This window comes from Balaenoptera physalus, assembly GCF_965194825.1.
Source record: "Balaenoptera physalus genome assembly, chromosome: 20".
Classification (NCBI taxonomy): Eukaryota; Metazoa; Chordata; class Mammalia; order Artiodactyla; family Balaenopteridae; genus Balaenoptera; species Balaenoptera physalus.
Window position 1 is genome coordinate 16,570,209 of NC_138901.1, and position 18,827 is coordinate 16,589,035.

Sequence of the window (18,827 nt, forward strand, 5' to 3'; positions counted from 1 at the left end):
AGGAGGGGCTTCCATGACAACCAAGGTTAGATGATCCATTGAGCTGGGCCTGTCCTTTGGGCATCTTTCAGGGTAGGGGAATTTATCTTTTTAACCCGAAGAATCACAACTAGGCTGAAGCATTGCTTTTAGGATCCCCCATGGGTCTGTGTCATAGACAGAGATAAAAGGGGAAGCAGAAAGGAGGATTTAGTTGCAGGGTGTGGTGGTTAATAAGGCTAAGGCTGTGCGTGGAGGAGTAGAAACTGTGGCAATTGACTCAAGGCCCCAGGATACCCACCCCTGTAAGCGTCAACAGAAGTCTCTTTTCACGTGAGCCCATGAAGAAAGAGGGTGCGAGTGAGACTTGTGAACAGAAGATACTCCTCAGGACCACTTAGCATTTCCCCTGAGCACTTTGCTGTTGGGAGACCATCTCCTAGGTGCAAGCAGCTGCTGCCATCCCTGCCTGGGCCCTACCCAAAGACCCAGATTCCTGGTTATTGGTGATCCTGTTTTAAATCTCAGATGTATGATTTGAGGTATGTAGAATTGTTCCTGCCTCTTAAACTTGCCTTTGTCTTACAGCAGCCGGTAAGGAGGAGAAGGGGAGAGAGCTCTTTCGATATTAACAACATTGTCATCCCAATGTCAGTCGCTGCAACCACCCGTGTAGAGAAGCTACAGTACAAGGAGATCCTTACTCCCAGGTAGAGGCCCTGGGTGATGGGCTCTTCTTGCTGGTCTTCCTGTCATCGCCCCTTTCCCTCTCCTGGTCACTGAGCTTTGGGGCCTAGCCTCGGCTGTTGTCTTCTCTTTAAGAGAAGGTCTACCTGATCAGAGTGAAATTATTTCTTTACATAATTTTCTTCCATTATATGAGCACCAACCAGACCACAGGCCACAAACTGGCTATAGACATGTTTTGTTTGATGCATACAAATATGTTTTAAAATATTGAATTTGTTGTTAGCATCAAAGCAAGATTTCACATATGAATGTTTATTTCCAGCTTTTGTTGACACATCAAAAGCTTGGGCAACCCTGTATACGCATTCCCATGTGGTAGCGATCAGCTGGTGCTGGGGAGTGCTGGCCCCTCTAAACAGGTTCTTTTGCTTGAGTTTGTAAGTCTCCCAGCTCTAGTCCCACCCTCAGCCTGCTCCCCCTGTTTCTGCCCCTTGTGCGCATTTGAGTGTGGGACCTCTTAGAGAGGCCCCAGGGCTAAGCAGGCCCAGCAGAGAGCAGTGTCACTTGCAGGTGGAGAGCTCTCGTTCCTGTACGGATGTGCTTATCCTGCCCCAGACTGCCTGCCATCTCACAATTGTTCCTTCCTGGTTTTGCAGCTGGCGGGAGGTTGATCTTCGGTCTCTGAAGGGGAGTCCTGACGAGGAGAATGAGGAGGTAAGGGCCTGGGCGCTCCCTCTTAGAAGAGCACGCGCACTCGTGGGTGCACACACTGCAGACGCCTCAAGACCTGTGGGTGTCAAGTGCAAGCTCATTGTATTCCTGTCCTGACCAGGAAGAGCCTAGTGTGGGGTGGGGCTGCTTCTAGAATTGGTCTGCGCACTTAAACTTGACTTCCTGGAGGAAAGGGGGGATCGATGAAGATGCTCTTTTGCAGATCGAGGACCTGTCTGACGCAGCCTTCGCCGCCCTGCATGCCAAATGTGAGGAGATGGAGAGGGCTCGGTGGCTGTGGACCACGAGTGTGCCCCCTCAGCGGCGGGGCAGCAGGTGATGGGGCAGGCACAGGCCTCCAGGGTCTATGGAGGGAGGGTCAGCGGGGAGTTTGGACCCTAGCTGTGTCCATGGAGTTGCCACTTAGTTGTTCTTCATATTCATCCCCTGTTGATGGCCGAGAATGCAGACGTTCTGTGGTGTTTGTTGGGACTAATGAGGGTACAAGCAGTCAAATGCTGGACCCTTGCTGAGTGGTGACTGTCCAGTTCTGACAAACTCCGGTGATCTCCCGGGGTCCAGGGGTAGGCTGTCTGTGGCATTTGGAGGCTGATTGGGGTTTGTAGTGATTGGATTAGAGGAGCTTTGGAGGCCTCACCACAAGTTAACCTTCCTTTGAACAGTAGAGTTTGATTTTTGTGGTCTTGCTTTACTTGGAAGAACTGTTCTGCCCTCTTCTCCCTTTAGTGTTACAGTGAGAAGCCCTCAGGATTCTCAAGTAGAAATATTTAGGGCTCTTGTTTTTGCTTTTTTCTTTGCCTGCAGTTTTCAAAGTCTGGGCTAATTCCCCTTCCCCTGTGAATCCACTGGGCACTGAGCCAGGGATTACCCCCAGCATTGTTCGGCTGTGGCCTTTTCTTGGGATGACAGGCGTACACAGCTCTTAGATGCCGTGTTGTGTGCCTGCCCGTGTGCACAGCAGTGGTAGGAAGTGAGGGGTCTGTGGTTCCTCGGAGAGAACTGCTGGTGTCAGTCTGCCTCAGCTCCTCTGGTCGGGAAGCTTTTTTCATGCCTCCTCCCCAACCCAAAAAACAAATACATAAGAAATTCCCTATTACCCAGGCACTCAGATTTGCGCTTCTTGGTATACAGGTCTTACAGGTCATCAGACGGCCGGACAACGCCCCAGCTGGGCAGTGCCAACCCCTCCACCCCTCAACCCGCCTCCCCTGACGTCAGCAGTAGCCACTCTTTGTCCGAGTTCTCCCACGGGCAGTCCCCCAGGAGCCCCATTAGCCCAGAACTGCACTCAGCCCCCCTCACTCCCGTGGCTCGGGACACTCTCCGACACCTGGCCAGCGAAGACACCCGTTGCTCCACACCAGAGCTGGGGCTCGACGAACAGGTGAGGACCGCTGCCTTTCCGTGGGCTTAGCGGGGCGGCGGATGGGATCGCTGGGGGAACAGGTGAGGACCGCTGCCTTTCCGTGGGCTTAGCGGGGCGGCGGATGGGATCGCTGGGGGAACAGGTGAGGACCGCTGCCTTTCCGTGGGCTTAGCGGGGCGGCGGATGGGATCGCTGGGGAACAGGTGAGGACCGCTGCCTTTCCGTGGGCTTAGCGGGGCGGCGGATGGGATCGCTGGGGAACAGGTGAGGACCGCTGCCTTTCCGTGGGCTTAGCGGGGCGGCGGATGGGATCGCTGGGGAACAGGTGAGGACCGCTGCCTTTCCGTGGGCTTAGCGGGGCGGCGGATGGGATCGCTGGGGGAACAGGTGAGGACTGCTGCCTTTCCGTGGGCTTAGCGGGGCGGCGGATGGGATCGCTGGGGAACAGGTGAGGACCGCTGCCTTTCCGTGGGCTTAGCGGGGCGGCGGATGGGATCGCTGGGGGAACAGCACCTGCTCAAGATGGACCTTCATTTTATGGATCCCCCCTCCCCCCCAACTTGAAGGGGACAGGGGACTGAACTTGAAGTTGACTTTCTGAAGGTACCATGGAACTGGCCATCGTTAAAAGGTTGCCCACTCTGATGATTTTCTCTGGGCCAGTCCAGGAACTCCAGAGAGACTGGCCATGGCCTCCCGTCCACACGTCTGGGGAAGGAGGCGGGCTGGGACTGGGTCCTCACCAAGGCATCTTGTCTGCCCACAGTCTGTCCAGCCATGGGAGCGGCGAACCTTCCCCCTGGCGTACAGTCCCCAGGCAGAGAGTGAGGACCAACTGGATGCACAGGAACGGGCGTCCCGCTGCACTCGGCGCACCTCAGGCAGCAAGACTGGCCGGGAGGCAGAGGCGGCACCCACCTCGCCTCCCGTCATTCCCCTCAAGAGTCGGCATCTGGCGGCAGCAGTCACAGCGCAGCGCCCAGCTCACAGATGAGTGGGATAGGAGAATCTAGACAGACTCACGATTGGCATTAAAGCTTCAGAGATCTCTGCGTTTGATATTCAAACATCATATGCCGAAAATTTTCACAGTTTTTAGTGAATTTAAGGAATTTAGATTCTACTTTGATATTTTTTTTCTTGTTTTGATTTTTGTTTTGTTTATGTTTTGGTTTCCATGTTTTATCGTCACACACCTGAGCACTTCCTCCAGTTGGCACACAGTTCAGGATAAGACCCTGCTGGCCTGGTCCTGGCACATCCTCTGCACTGTTGAATCACTGGACTTAGCGATGTTGGATGATCACCTCTCTCGCGCCCCTGTGGGCAGCGTGGGACAGCCAGGCGGGCAGAGGGAAAGGAACCTCCAGCTCAGCATCGCCCCCTGAGGTTAGGGTGGGGGGGAGCAGTGCGCTCTGGGCTCGCACCCCGTCCCCTCTGTTGCTTGGCTCAGCTCCGGCCCTCCCGGCTCGGTCCCCGTGGTCGTCTGGGCTGGAGCACCTCCACCAGAGCCTCTTGGCCCGAACTAACTGCCAGCTGTTCTCACCCAGCTCTCAGCTGACAGAATGGCTTCCCCTTGTCACCCAGGTCTTGGAGACCTGTTCTGGGTTTCCTCTGCATTTGGTCATCCCTGTTTTGACTCCTTAACTGCGGTAACCTGGCTGCGGCTGCTCAGGTCCCCATCCTGCCCCTTCGTGTCCTCTCATCTGCTCTCCCACACCATCCACCCACCCCCGCGCACAGTCCTTCCACTTGGAACCTTTTTCCCACCTAACCTGGTCTATGGAGGTAGGGTTAGGACTACTTAACCTCTCTTCCCACTCCCCTGCAGACTATAGCGGGTCTTGGAAATGAGCAGCCATCTCTCGTGTATAATTCTGTTTTCACTGAGTCATTTGGTCGTATTTCCCCACCCCCAGCCAGTTCCCTGTCAGTGTCTGTCAGCTCCTTCCTCTTCCGAGCTCCCTTGCCTGTGTAACACTGTCTGGTCCTAGCTGTGGTTCCCATCACGCCCCGTCACCCCACCCCGGGTTAACCTTGTGCCTGTCTCATCTATGATCACGTCACCAAAAAGGGGGACAATAAGGACTTTTTTTTTTTTTTTTTTTTGCCATTTTGTAATCGTATAAAAATAGTAGACAAACTGCTTAATGGTTGGGGTTTTTTCACAATTTTCAACGTTAGTGATTTTTTTTTTTTGATTCTGTTTGCAAGTTAAAGGGTTTGTCATTGTTTCTTTAAAAAACAATAATGCACCATATCCCTATGCATAAAGTGCTTCTTCTATTTATAAGGTTGAAAATTCTGAATAACCCTTTTAGCATTGTAAAAAAAAAAAAAAGAAAAAAGAAAAAAGAACAAAAAAAACCTTGTATTTTGTAAATATTTTCTTTTCCTGCTTTGAGCTGTGTATTGGCAGCGAAACATGTAGCTGTCTTTGTTCTATAGAAATGCTTTTCTTCAGAGAAGCTGATCTTTGTTAATGTCTTGATTCTGTTCGCAAAGCACAGACTAGTGCTTAAAAAAAAAGGAAGGAAAAATTGAAAAAAATAATAAAAAAAAGTTACAGAATGTTGCATGCCAGGCCTTTCTTGTTACTGGACATGGTACTGGTGGCGGCTGAGGAGCAGCTCTCTGGGTCCTCTCGCTGGCTCTGAACCTTGGGGAGTCTCCACTGTCTTCTGGGCACCGGGCAGGGGCCTCTCGCTGGCTCTGAACCTTGGGGAGTCTCCACTGTCTTCTGGGCACCGGGCAGGGTCCTCTGATGGTCACCAGAGAGAGAGAGTGGTTCTCACCGGGGTGGGGGTAAGAGACGCCAGGAGGAAGGGGGTCTTCGTAAATCGTCTTTTGTTGTTGTTGTTGGATGTAAGTAATTGATCCACTGCTCTTAATGTTCCTTCCTCTAGTGAGGCCGGCCAGCACTGTGACGTTTTTTTATCTATTCTAAATTGCTCTTTAATGGAGATTTCACTTTCCATCATCAACCTTTTCTGGGGTTGAGGTCACTGCAGACATGTATATACTTTGCGTGGAACCTGAGCTGGTTCTCAGCAGCTTTCCTTCTGAGGAGGCTATGCTTGATTTTCTTTGTACAAGATGAATAAGTGGGCAGGCCTGCTTCTCTCTTTACTTCCTTTTTTCCCTTTTTTTTTTTTTTTCATAGCAGTCAAGTTGACACAGCCAATGCAGCTGCCTCTCCTGACTATGAAACCTACGAGTTCTGAGGTAGCATTTCTCTTTGGCTGCCCTGTTGCTGCGTCTATAGTTGCAGTTAAGACCTGCTCTACTTAAGCTTCTGTCTGCAGTGGCTAAAGCACATCAGGAAAAGCTGAGAAAAGTAGTATTTTGAAACTGTATGAAAAATCAAAGGCCTGAGTGTTACAACCTTGACCTAATTATTAAGGAACAATAATATGATGGGTTCTGCTCTGTTTTCCTTTGTAGCATTGCCAAGGGCTACCTGGTATCCCTATCTTGATCTAGCAAACACTCTCCAATCTATCCTAAGGCTCAAAGGAGAGAGGAAAGCAGCTCTGTAATCCTGGAAGGAATCTAACCATTCATTCAGCTGATTGGCCTAGTGTTCTGCCTCAGCCCCAGGCCCCTAGGCTAATTTCCAGGGATAAAAAGATTTCATAGAGCCACCCCAGCCTTCTCAGGTTTGAATACAGTGGGCTGGGTCTTACAAACTGAGTGCAGCCTTGTGAGCTCAACCACAAGGGTATTGCCCTTTGAGTTGGACCAGGATGGTTTGCCAGCACCAGAATGAGAGAATCACCTGAAAATGAATAAGTCTGAGGGCTCTTTTCACCTTCAGGGCCCCAGACCCAGCTGGTAAATCATGATGTCCAGGTTTTAACAATATTGTCATTTCCTGTGAGCTAAGTTCTCTAAGGCTGGGAAAGGACTTGCAAATCATACGTCATTTTCTGGTCCTTTGAATCCATACATGGAGACCTTATTTAATCAGAGTAATAACTTTATTTTCCAAATTCACTTTTACAGCAACAGTGTAAATCATTTGTTAAAACACACAATACACCATATGGACATTCACAGACAGGAAGCTAAGCTAAGATGGTTTCATGTCCCTCCCCCCACCCTCAAAATTAACGAAGAAATCATGGGACTTGCAAGTGCCAGAAATTGTCCTGCCCAACACTGCAAATTCACGAGGCTAAGTCCATTAGGAGGTGAGACTCTGGGTCAGTGCCCAGGGTAACCCTTTTCAAAGCTGAAGAGAAACCAGAAGTCTCTTGAAGCCACAGATCTGTAGATAGGACAAGCTGATGACCTCCACCTCTGCCCTCATCCCTGCCTCTTTGCTTTCCTTGGAGGACAGAGATTAAAGGGTGACGAGATCTTAGCAGCTACTAGAAGTACAGGCTGTGTGTCCGGAGCTGGTGGGAAAGGTGACGTGGAGGTGCCAGCAGCTTAAAGGAAAGGACGCCAGCGTGTTTGGGAGGCATGATTGCGGGCTTGGGAACCCCGCAAAAGGGCAGCAGGTCACAGCAACCATATCTCCGGATTCCTCCACAAGCCTCACTGCCTGTACCTGGCCGGGAAGGAGATGATGGGAACTAGCTGGCAGCCTGTGGCACCTGTCGGTGAGAAGGTGAAATCCCAAGGGACCTCTAGCACACGTGGTTGAAATCAGGAAGAAAAGTGTTACCAGGCCTTGGACTCCTGCTCTCCAAGGCTCCCCTTTGCCCAGTGGTAACTCTCCTACAGGCTCCTCTCCCCCCACCGCCCCACCAGGAGCCCAACAAGCAGTTGCAAACAGGATAGTCTCACCACTGAAGCCAGTTTAAATGGAACTTTTGATAAAGTGAATGCAGAGCTTGAAGCGACCAGGCGGATAGTGTATCCTATCTAGCCCGCCCGAGGGACACCAACCCTGGAAGAAACCGGTGGGGGAGTGCCCAGCCCTGGGGAGGGGGGTTGTCCTCGTTGACGGTTCCAAGCCAGCGTTGCGCCCTGCAGGCTCCCTGCCAGCACTGACCTGATGACCCTAAACCACGCTCTTCAGGCGGCTCCCAACAGCCCACGCAACGCGAGGTGCCCGCTGAGTAAGGCCCTCGGAATAAGGTACTGAAGAGCGGGGCGCAGAAACTGCAGGGAGAGGTTCAGGAAATGCAGCCAGAATCGGTGGCAGTAATGAGGGGCTGCATCTCTAACGGCCACCAGATCTTCACACCAAGTTTCCTCTTTCTTCCTCAGAACCCTTCCAAGACCAACTGGGACTCAGAGGACAGAGGAGAGCCTCACTGCGGGAAGTTTTGGGCCCAGATGATCCTCTGGCTGCAGATGAAGCGTCTGGCCCTGGACTCCATCCCAGCCCCATAGGGTTGCCTTTAACTGTACCCAAATCAGAAGTGGCAGAACCAGGCCGAGGTTGCTGATTTTCTTCAAACAGCAGATTTCTACAAAGGCTGCTTCCCTTTCCCCATGGCAGGAGATGGGTTTCATGCAAGGTCAGCAGGGGCTCTGGCCAAGGATTTGGAAATGGTGTCTCCTGACCTGTCACCCTTGTCAGGCGGCTCAGGCCCCTGGGGCTGGTCCAGGGCAGGCAGTGCATCCCAACCCCTGCTGTGGCCGTCAGGCCCATGGTGGGGAGGCCTGGGCCAGCCCTCCTGCTGGAGAGCTTGGAGCGGGACCCCGGGCTGAGGGGCGGGCTGCAGACCTTTCCCCAGCGGGCACTCGTGACGCAGGGAGTTGTACGACCCTCTCTCAGGGCTGCTGTGGGGCTTCTCCAGGGCCATCTTCACCACAAGACACACTGCCCCCTGCCTGACAGAAGGGAGCCCCGGGGGCGGGGAGGGGGTACCATAACTTCTGTCCTCCTCCTGTGCTTCAGGCCTTCTTTGCAGCTGAGGGTTCTCAGATGTCAGCATCTGGTCTCTGTTGGGTCCCAGATGTTGATGAAAGTCTTTCAAAAATTGGGAGGCCCCACAGAAGAGAGTCACACCGGCCTTCTGGATCCAAGTCCCAGCTGGGGGGTGAGAGACATCTAGGACTCCCATGGGGGGTGGGTTAGAAATCTCTTTACAAGCATTTCAAGATACATGCGTCCTTTTTTTTTTTTTTTTTTTTTTTTCTTTTCACTATCATAGTCACTCTGGTGAATCCAAGCATAAACAGACAAATCCGACTACAACGCGACAGGGTGCAGATGGGGAGGGAGGGGCGACATCTATGTATATGTTCAGCTGCTCCAGGAGGACAAGACAGCATTGCTTCCAGCTGAGACTGGGGGAAGAACCATTTCCGAGGGGGCGTGTTTCCCTTTTTGGGGAGTGGAGGGCTGATTATATGCACTTGGGGTTGAGCAGCGGCTGGGCTCTCTGAGAGGCTGGCAGTCACAAGCTGGGGCAGACGTAAGGAACGGAGGGAGCGTGGTCCTGCCCTGGGGGCCTTGCCTGCCCATCCCCGTGCCATCTCTGGCATCCAGGACGGCCAACCTGCTGCCAGCTCGGCACAGGAAGGGAACCAGGCCTTCTGGGAGAAAAGGCTCTCCAAGTAAACACGGCATAAACGTCCAGGGTCACTGCGAACCCCACCCTGGCTCCCATCTAGGATGGGGGCACGGGCAGGGAACCGAGTAAGGTCATCAGGTTCATTGTGAGGGACATACCAGCTGGATGAGTACAACTTAGACTGAGAGACTGAGGTCCCCCGCCGTGTCTGGACTTTGCCCTCCTTGACTTTCCCCCTTGGTTCAGAGGAGGTGCCTCCCCATCTAAACAATGTCCGTTACTGAGAAAGGGGGTGGGGTGAGGCTGGGAACGCGGGACGGCGTGACGTAATGAGGGGTACAGGCAGTGGCTGGGCTCCGCACGGCAGACACAGGCATGGTGGGGGCAGACAGGTGGCTGCGGTGGCCGTGGGAGGGATGAGAGGTTCAGGAGCCTCCTCCCAGGCCCCCGTACACTCCAGAGATGCCAGAGGCCCAGGCTTGGGAACAGGCGGATGTCCCCCAAGAGGCACAAGTCCTTACAAAGAACCGGTTAGCCCTAAAGTCCCAGGTCTGTGAGGTGCCAAAATCGTGGCTGCAGTTCCAACCTTCAGAACTCAATAAAACAGGGTTTCCGCGGGGCAGAGGGAAGCCCCTCAGCTCAGGACCCCCACCCTGCGGGGAGGGAGAAAGAGGCCAGCGCTCGGATGCCACTCCCGCAACCTTCCTTCTCCTCCCGCCCCCTGCCCTTCGTGGTGTAAGCCCTTCTCCCTCCAGAGGGTGGCACGCCGACCCGCAGCAGACCCCGGGCCACCAAGAACCGGAGGCCACTTGGTCCGAGTTCGCTGTGGGCGGCAGAGGCTGTGCCCTGCCTGCTGCGCCTCCGGGCCGTCCTCAGCATCTCCTCCCTGAGCTCCTCCTCCTCCGGTATCCTCACGCCCCACACACCCCCTCTCACCTCGCCCTCCCCCCTGCCCAGCCCCCCCCCCCGCACCCCGTCCTGCTCCAAAGGTGGCCCTACGCCTGTGGTTCCACCAGCGCACCAAGTGTCGAGTCCCTTGTTGCCGCTGCTGCCTCTGTGACACCCCCAGGATGGGGCGCCCCCCAGGCCCTTGAGAGTCCCCAGAAGCAGCTTTCAGAGCCTCTCCTCCTCCCTCGTGCACTCAGAGGGGGGAAAAAAAATGAAAGTAACTGCCCAAGGAAATTCTGGGTAGGGCCATCTTTTTAAAGGTTTTTAAAAATATTTTATTATGATTGGCCCGCCCGTCAATTTGGAAAGATGACCTTGGCTCTCGTTCCAGTGACCGATTTGGAAGTCCCGAGCCAGGGGTGAGCGACAAGCAGGTTACGTGATTAACCGATTAACCGATCTGTGAGGAGCAGCTGGGGGAGGGCAGAGGGCGAAGGGCCAGATCACTATTCTTTTTTTCCCACACTCTCTCACTCTCTTCTCTCCACGATTATTGACCGCCCCGGGGGCCAGATCACAAACCCTGCTTGGCCAGGGAGGCGGACACCTCGTCGGCGAGCGTGGCCAGCTGCGGTGCGTCTACCATGTCGATGCTGCCGGTGGAGGAGACGTTGCTGAGGTGCCGTGGGGACGTGTCCCCCGACACCACGGGCGACTTGTACACAATCTCCGCCCCGTGGTCGGTCTTGGCTTTGGCGTTCTCGCGGAAGGTCAGCTTGTGGGTTTCGATCTGCAAGAGAGGAGAGGGCAGGGTGAGGCCGAGAGGCCCCGCCAACTGCTGGCCTTGGGTGGGAGGGAGGCGTGGTGGGGACCACAGTTTCATCGTTTCCCAATGGCTAAGCTTCTGCAGGGTCCTGGTCACCTGCCAGCCAGCCTCCCAGGCCCCCTCTCCAGAGGCAGCGGCCACTGTTGAGTTTCTTGCGTACCCTTCCAGAGATAGGCCACACACGCAAACATGTGTATGTGTGAGTAGAGAAAAAAAAATACCATGCATAAGGCAACGATATCCACATGCTTTGCACTTTGGTGCTTAGACTTAATACCTTGCATTGTCATCAGTACACAGCTCCCTCACTGCTCACTGAGGGCTGTGTGGTTTCCCGTCGCAGCAGATGGACCAAAATGTATCCACGCCCCTGTGGGTGGATATTTAGGTTGTTCCAGTCTTTTGCTCTCACAGATAATGCTGTGTTTGAATAACCTTGTAGGCATATCATTTCACACGTGCACTGTAAGTGTATCCCAGAAGTGGAATTGCTAGTAGGTCAAAAGGCATGCGCATTTTATTTTGACGTACACACATTGCCAAATTGCAAATGAAAGCGTGGAAGGAGAGGCTGGAGGAGATTCAGGGATGGGGCCAGAGCCCCTGCCGTGCAGCTGTGAGCCACACACATGCCTCCCCTTTGCCAGTGACTGGTGAGGATGCTGGAGGTGGCAGCACTGGCAGGTGTACTAGAAAACACGACGCAACGAAGCCCTTTTGAAAGTAGGGCATCGTTCCAAAACATGCAACAGCTCATACGACTCCGTCAGAAAAACAACCCAATAAAAAATAGGCAGAAGACGGGCTTCCCTGGTGGCGCAGTGGTTGAGAATCTGCCTGCCAATGCAGGGGACGCGGGTTCGAGCCCTGGTCTGGGAAGATCCCACATGCCGTGGAGCAACTGGGCCCGTGAGCCACAACTACTGAGCCTGCGCGTCTGGAGCCTGTGCTCCGCAACAAGAGAGGCCGCGATAGTGAGAGGCCCGCGCACCGCGATGAAGAGTAGCCCCTGCTCGCCTCAACTAGAGAAAGCCCTCGCACAGAAACAAAGACCCAACACAGCTAAAAATAATTAATAAATAAATTAAAAAAAAATAGGCAGAAGATGTAAATAGACATTTCTCCAAAGACGACGTACAGATGGCCAACAGGCACATGAAAAAATGCTCACGCTGATTATTAGAGAAATGCAAGTCGAAACCACATGAGGTAACACTCACTCCAGTCAGAACAGCCATCATCAGAAAGTCTACAAGTAAAACAGAGTTGCCATATGATCCAGCAATCCCACTCCTGGGCACATACCCAGACAAAACTGTAATTCAAAAAGATACATGCACCCCTATGTTCACAGCTGCACTATTCACAACAGCCAAGACGTGGAAACAACCTAAATGTCCATCGACAGATGAATGGATAAAAAGGATGTGGTACATATATACAATGGAATACTACTCAGCCATAAAAAACAAAATAATGCCATTGCACAGCAACATGGATGCAACTGGAGATTATCATACTAAGTGAAGTCAGTCAGAAAGAGAAAGACAAATACCATATGATATCACTTATGTGTGATAAGTGGAATCTAGAATATGGCACACATGAACCTATCTACAAAACAGAAACAGACTCACAGACATAGAAAACAGACTTGTGGTTGCCAAGGGGGAGGGGGGTAGGGGAGGGAAGTACAGGGAGTTTGGGATTAGCAGATGGAAACTATTATATATAGGATGGATCAACAACAAGGTTCTACTGTATAGCACAGGGAACTATACTCAGTATTCTGTGATAAACCGTAATGGAGAAGAATATAAAAAAAGAATGTCTATATGTGTATAACCAAGTCACTCTGCTATACAGCAGAGATTGGCACAATGCTGTAAATCAACTATACTTCAATTTAAAAAATTAAAGAAAAGCATACAAATGAACTTATTTCGAAAACAGAAAGAGACTCAAGACATAGATAACAAACTTATGGTTACCAAAGGGGAAAGGGGAGGGGAGGATAAATTAGGAGGTTGGGAATAACATGTACAAACTACTATATATAAAATAGATAACCATCAAGGACCTATTGTATAGCACAGGGAACTATACTCAATATTTTGCAATAACCTATAAGAGAAAAGAATCTGAGAAACAATATATATATGTATGTATGTATGTATAACTGAATCATTGTACGGTACACCTGAAACTAACACGACATTGTAAATCAACTATACTTCAATTTAAAAATAAACAAAAAATAAAGTAGAGCATCCTTGACCCAGAGGTCTCAGCTCCAAAGGATACCTGGGAAGCCCAGAAGCAGAAAGCATTAGCTGGAGATGCCAGTAGTACATAATAATTCTCTCCTGATGAGTCCTGAAGTGGTGAACACAGTAATTCTCAGCCTTTTTTGGGTCCTAAGACCTCCTTGAGCATCTGGTGAGACCAGGAAAATGTGTACACACGTGTGTCTGCTCTCATACACACATGACAACTTCTCCCTACAATTTCAGGGGTCCCTGGACCCCGGGTAAAGAGGGCCTATTGCAGGGGCATTTGAGTGTAGAGAAAAACCAGGCTCCCATTTAAGCTATACGCTTGTTTTGTTCATGTTGGGTTACTACTTTGAAAAAAGGACTCTCCCTTATTACTACAACTGAAAGGCCATTTTGACATAAGCTTTGATAAGAACACTTATGTTCTTAAGAAAAATGGGACAGCATCCTGGGAATGTCCCCAAATCCCCCAAACTGAAAGGAACTCAGGTGGCGGGGGTCCTATGCTCCACTGCTTGTCAGCAGTATTGCTCATCACAGAGGGAAATAGGGGACTGAACACAAGAGGACCCTCTGGGACCAGGTCAGTGTCTCCTGGGCAGTGGGCAGGGCAGGGCCCACCCTTTCCGAGGCATCACAGAGATGAGTTAAAACGGGAGAAGTTCTGACTCGGATTTGGCTCTAACTCATGTTCTTTGATGACTACAAAGCTCCAGGCACCCTCCTGAACATTGCCTCTTCCGGGTCTCACAACCAGCCTGGGACGGGAATGTTTCCATCCGCTTTGCTGAAGGGGAACCTGACGCTGAGATGGCTTGCAGATCTTGCCTGGGTCACGCCTCCAAGCAGAGTCAAGCCCAGAGCTTTTCCCAGGACACAGAAGCTTCCAGAGTCAGGGGTAGAGGCCTTCCTTCAACTGGGAATCACCAACGCCCAGGCCTACCCAGACTCATTCCATATACAGTATATTCAGTCAGACTCTCTGGGGGTGGGACGTGGTCTCTTTAAAGCTCCCCGGGGCAGGGAGGCCCTGCATTAAACAGGCTGGGGGCGGCGATGGGAACAAGCTGGCCTTTTGCAGAAAACCTTCTCATTTCCCTGGGTCTCACTTTTAATAGAGACCCAGGCAGCACTGAGAAGTATTCCTGCACCTGGGGAAGCCCAGTATGAGGAAGCCTGATGGTCAGGGAGCCCTGTGGGGAGCCAGGACCCCGTCCTACCCCCGCCTTCGGGCGCCTCCATCATGGGTCAGGTCGGCCCCGAGGTCTCAGTTTGCAACCTGTGATTTAAGAACACGCCAGCAAAGGCTTCTCCAAAACCATGCTGTCGGGCTTTCACCACAAAGGTGGGGTGTGTCTGTTCAGAACCAGAGGAGGAGGTGGCGAGCGGGATGGGGGGAGGGGTGGTGACTGCCGTGGGGACACTGGCGGCCTCCAAGCGAGGCCCGGCTGCCACTCCTGACCAGCGGGGCCCCCTTGGGCTGCACCGCTGCTCACTGCTGCGTTGGGTCTCAGTTACCACACCCGCTCTGGGACATCCCTTCTCCCTTCACCACTCCTCAGTCAGCTGCTGGGAGGCACTGAAGACTGGAAAGTGAGCCACTTGCAGAACTTCAGGGCAGGCGTGGGCAGGAAACCCCAGAGGGCACTTTGCTGTATTTATGCAGAAGAGAAAAAGTGCAGCCACAAGACGGCATTCTGCAATGGGCCCAGAGGGAGACGCTGGTGTCCCCCGGCCTCCACTGCACACAGACACCCAGAGCCAGACCCAGGGCCTCTAGAAACTGCAGAGAACGCTGAGGTCCTTGGTCTAGCAGCCTCCCCGTGGACACTTACAGAGGCTTTGCCGAAATCTGGATTCCAGCATCACTGTTTTGCTCTAACTGCCTAGTGACCCATTTAGAAAGTTAGGTTACATTCCCGTGACTGGCTCTTGGTGACTGGGGCTGGCTTTGGTGATGGCTACTTCCTTTTGGGGATGCTTGCCCACCACAGGGCCTAGGGCAGTGGCTCTCACCTTTAACTGCACTAAAGAGTCACCTGGGGGCTTTATAAGCTCCACTCCAGGTGCCCAGATGGCACCTGAGACCAATCAGTCAGGATCTCCAGGGTGGGGCCTGGCATCAAGTGTGTTAAAGCTCCCAGGGGACATCAAAGGGCAGCCCAGGTGGAGCCCGCAGGCCTGGTGGTAGCTGAGAATCCACGTCAAGCCAGGCAATACAGGACCCTCAGCTCTCCTGCCGTGGGAAACTGGACCAGCCTTGTCCGCCTGACTCTGTTACAGCCTCCTCCCCGCCCTGCCCCTTTACCTTTTTATGCCCTCCGCCAGGGACGTGGGTGATGTTATCCAGGGACCCGATCTTGGACTGGACTCTCTCCTTGAAGTCCAGCTTCTCAGACTTTACTTCCACCTGGCCACCTCCTGGAACACAATACACACAGGGGCACCAAGCCTTGAGTGAGGGCTAAGCAAGTGAGTGACTCCATGCAGACGCCAACCTTGAGGGGGAGCTAAGACCAGCTTTTATTTAGAGCGTGGTTTGGAGCAAGTAGGTCCTTCCAAAGGGCTTGAAAACAGTTTGCTTTCTCTCTCTAATCAGGGTGCACATCAAATATTTACTCAGCAAACTCTTCCTCCTTAGATGATGCAAAGGTAGATGACAGCTCAGTTCGCGAGAAATTATTCTAAATTAGTTGGCTTCCAAAGAGTCAAGTCTTTCTATGCCAACATCCTATAAGCTACAGCCCTATAAGACCTCAGAATTAAACTAAATGGCAAAATGCACCCTTAATAAGGAGGGGCCCTGACCCTTTCTCCCTCCTCAGACACTTGATGCCATGCCCAAGTGTGGGAGATATGGCCTGAGGAAGAGACGAACTACATTACTTTCTTTGGAAGGATAAAGCCACTTAAGAAAGCTGCTCCCTTGGGACTTCCCTGGTGGCACAGAGGTTAAGAATCTGCCTGCCAAGGCAGGGGACATGGGTTTGAGCCCCAGTCCGCGAAGATCCCACATGCTGCGGAGCAACTAAGCCTGTGCGCCACAACAACTGAGCCTGCTCACCTAGAGCCCGTGCTCCGTAACAAGAGAAGCCACCACCGCAATGAGAAGCCCGTGCACCAAAACGAAGAGTAGCCCCTGCTTGCCGCAACTAGAGAAAGCCCGCGCGCAGCAACAAAGACCCAATGCAGCCAAAAATAAATAAATAATTAAATTTTAAAACGATATCCATACTTTATTTTAAAAAAAACAAAGAAAGCTGCTCCCAGTGTGGTAGGATGGTGGCCTCAGGAGAGGCATAGTTTTCACTGGGAGAGACTGAACTCCCACAAAATGTCCAGGGGAAGCAGGAAGTAATGACACACCTTCTACACTATGTTTCTGACGACCTTCTCTTCCTGCAGTCAAGGTTCAAGTAAAGACCTCAGCCCTGAACAGGGCCTAAAGCAGAAGGCCCTGCTCTGGCCTTCCAGGAGGAAGTTAGCTCTCCAAGATGGTAGCCACTAGCCACCTGTAGCTACTTAAATTTTATTTATTTTTAAATTTTAATTGAATTTTATCTTTTTGGCCACGCCGTGCGGCTTGTGGGATCTTAGTTCCCCGACCAGGGATCCAACCCAGACCTGGCAGTGAACACGCCGAGGCCTAACCACTGGACTGCCAGGAAATTCCCCAAATTTAATTAAATAAAATTCGTTCAGTTCCTCAACTGCACCAGCCACATTTCAAATGCTCAATAGTCGCATGTCATTAGTGGCTACCATACTGAACAGCACAGGTATAGAACATTTCCACTGTCTCAGAAAGCTCTACAGATAGCACTGATTTCTATACGGCATGAGATGAAGAGGGAAAGGGTTAGCATGGGGAGTTCCAACAGTATCATTTTCTGTTGAAATGAAGTGACAGTGGGAGCATGGCAACAGCCCAGGGTCCCATGTTGTAGCTGGGGCAGTTGGTGAAATGCCCCTCATGCTGGCTGAGGACCAAACTGGGACATCCACATTAGCCAGGCTTTGGGGGCCACATCAGGCCCTTTCCCAGCTCTAGATACCCCGTGTGCAGCCTGCTTGGAGAACTGCAGGTTAGGATTTAGACCAGCATCTGCCCTCCGTCCTCATCTTGTCTTGGCCAGCCTGGCCCTGCTCAGGAACACACAGAGCCACACCTCCCAGGCCGCAGCAAGTTCCACCCTTAACACTCCCCTCATGGCCCATCCCATCAGTCCTTCCCAAGCACTTCCGGAGAAGGCACCACCCTATCCTGTCCCACCCCTCAGGCCTCCCCGCCCCGTCCTTGCCTTCTACAAGGGCTGGCTACCTGGCTTATGATGGATGTTGCCTAATGAGCCACACTTGGAGGTCACCTTGCTCAGATCCACTGGTTTGTAGACTATTTGCACCTGGAGGAGAGAGAGAATGAGAGAGACAGTAAAATAGGATTATTTTATTGGGGGTGTAACGTAATGAAAAGCAGCTGTGTAAGTCCAGGCCCTGCTCAGTGTTTTCCTGTCTGCCACGAGGAAAACACCCTACTCATGGCGGGGGGGGGGGGGGGGGGGGGGGGAATGTGTTGGAATTCTGCCACCCTTGCCCCAGGGGAGCTGGGTCTTCACAAAACAAATGGAGTGCCTTCAATTCCACAGGACAAGGACCCTCAGGGAAAAACAGGGCTACTTCCCCATTGTGCAGGGCCCACACCTTTGGTTTAGCAAATACTTACATGTGAAAAAGTTATTCTCTTTCCTGACATGAAATCGACAGATCACATTCAGTGAAGACAGAAAGAAAGAAGGGATCAATATGATCTGTTTGTGCAGCATTTGAAAAGTCTTGGAAAAGCAAGAGAGCCGTATCTGCTGGGCCTCTGAGAGCAGAGGTCGGTGTGGGGCTGTTAGGAGCATTCCTCCCGGGAGAAGCTTCACAAACCCCAGCAGCCCACAACAGAACAGTGATGGTCAAAGAGAGGGCCCCAGAGCAGTTCCACAACCCAGTAAGAGTTAAGCACCAGCTGCCCGCCCCCCCAACCCCCGCCATCCTGCCCCAGGGCACACAGTGTCCTGGACATTTTGGTTCTTTACAGAAAGGAGCAAAGCAACACCAGCAGGATGGGCGGGCGGCACGGCAGAAATCACAGGTTTAGCGTCTCAGGGAGGTTCAGCAGACACGTAGGGGAGGCCTAAGGGCCCCAGGGCTCAGAGCCAGCCTGAGGGTCCAGCATGTGGCCAGGCCACACAGCCACCCCCCAGCCGCCTGCTGACCTCAGCCCCCCGGAGGACAAACCCACGGGGACCCAGCATCAGCGGAGGGGTCTCCTAGAGGAAGTCTCTACAAAGCCATGGCTGTGAGGGGTCCCTGATGGTCACTGGGTGACACGTCCCTCATGTGAGGTCACCTGAGGATGCAGGAGGCCAATCACCATGGAGCCGGTCAGCTCCTGCTCCCTGCCCTGGAGTCACCCAGGAGAGAGACGGCCTCGTGCCCAAGAACGGGGTTAACAAGGACATCAGGAAAAAAAAGGAGCTTTTACTTAGGTCTATATCATCTGGAACAATCCCAAATTACGTTAGTTAATCAAAATCATACTGGCGTCT

General features: G+C 52.4%; 2 protein-coding genes across 28 annotated transcripts in view; one reads left to right on the forward strand and one right to left on the reverse strand.

The window, feature by feature from the left end:
• The window catches only part of KANSL1 (KAT8 regulatory NSL complex subunit 1), a 188,918-nt gene extending 179,721 nt beyond the window's left edge, over positions 1 to 9,197 (forward strand). For all 8 annotated transcript variants that reach the window (XM_082443083.1, XM_082443081.1, XM_082443085.1 and 5 more), the window contains 5 exons: positions 568 to 689; positions 1,326 to 1,383; positions 1,604 to 1,716; positions 2,533 to 2,785; positions 3,534 to 9,197. In XM_082443083.1, the coding sequence (XP_082299209.1) occupies positions 568 to 689; positions 1,326 to 1,383; positions 1,604 to 1,716; positions 2,533 to 2,785; positions 3,534 to 3,761 (774 nt within the window). In that variant the 3' untranslated portion in view covers positions 3,762 to 9,197. The remainder of the gene's footprint in view (positions 1 to 567; positions 690 to 1,325; positions 1,384 to 1,603; positions 1,717 to 2,532; positions 2,786 to 3,533) is intronic.
• Positions 9,198 to 9,663: 466 nt separating this feature from the next.
• MAPT (microtubule associated protein tau) overlaps positions 9,664 to 18,827 on the reverse strand; it is a 107,682-nt gene continuing 98,518 nt past the window's right edge. For 12 of the 20 annotated variants that reach the window (XM_082443112.1, XM_082443117.1, XM_082443100.1 and 9 more), the window contains 3 exons: positions 17,555 to 17,636; positions 15,542 to 15,654; positions 10,443 to 10,921 (listed from right to left, as the gene is read on the reverse strand). In XM_082443112.1, coding sequence (XP_082299238.1) covers positions 10,706 to 10,921; positions 15,542 to 15,654; positions 17,555 to 17,636 — 411 coding nt within the window. In that variant the 3' untranslated portion in view covers positions 10,443 to 10,705. Of the gene's footprint in view, positions 9,897 to 10,442; positions 10,922 to 15,541; positions 15,655 to 17,554; positions 17,637 to 18,827 lie in introns of those variants that run through there. The other 8 variants (XM_082443102.1, XM_082443115.1, XM_082443103.1 and 5 more) reach the window with 1 other exon arrangement.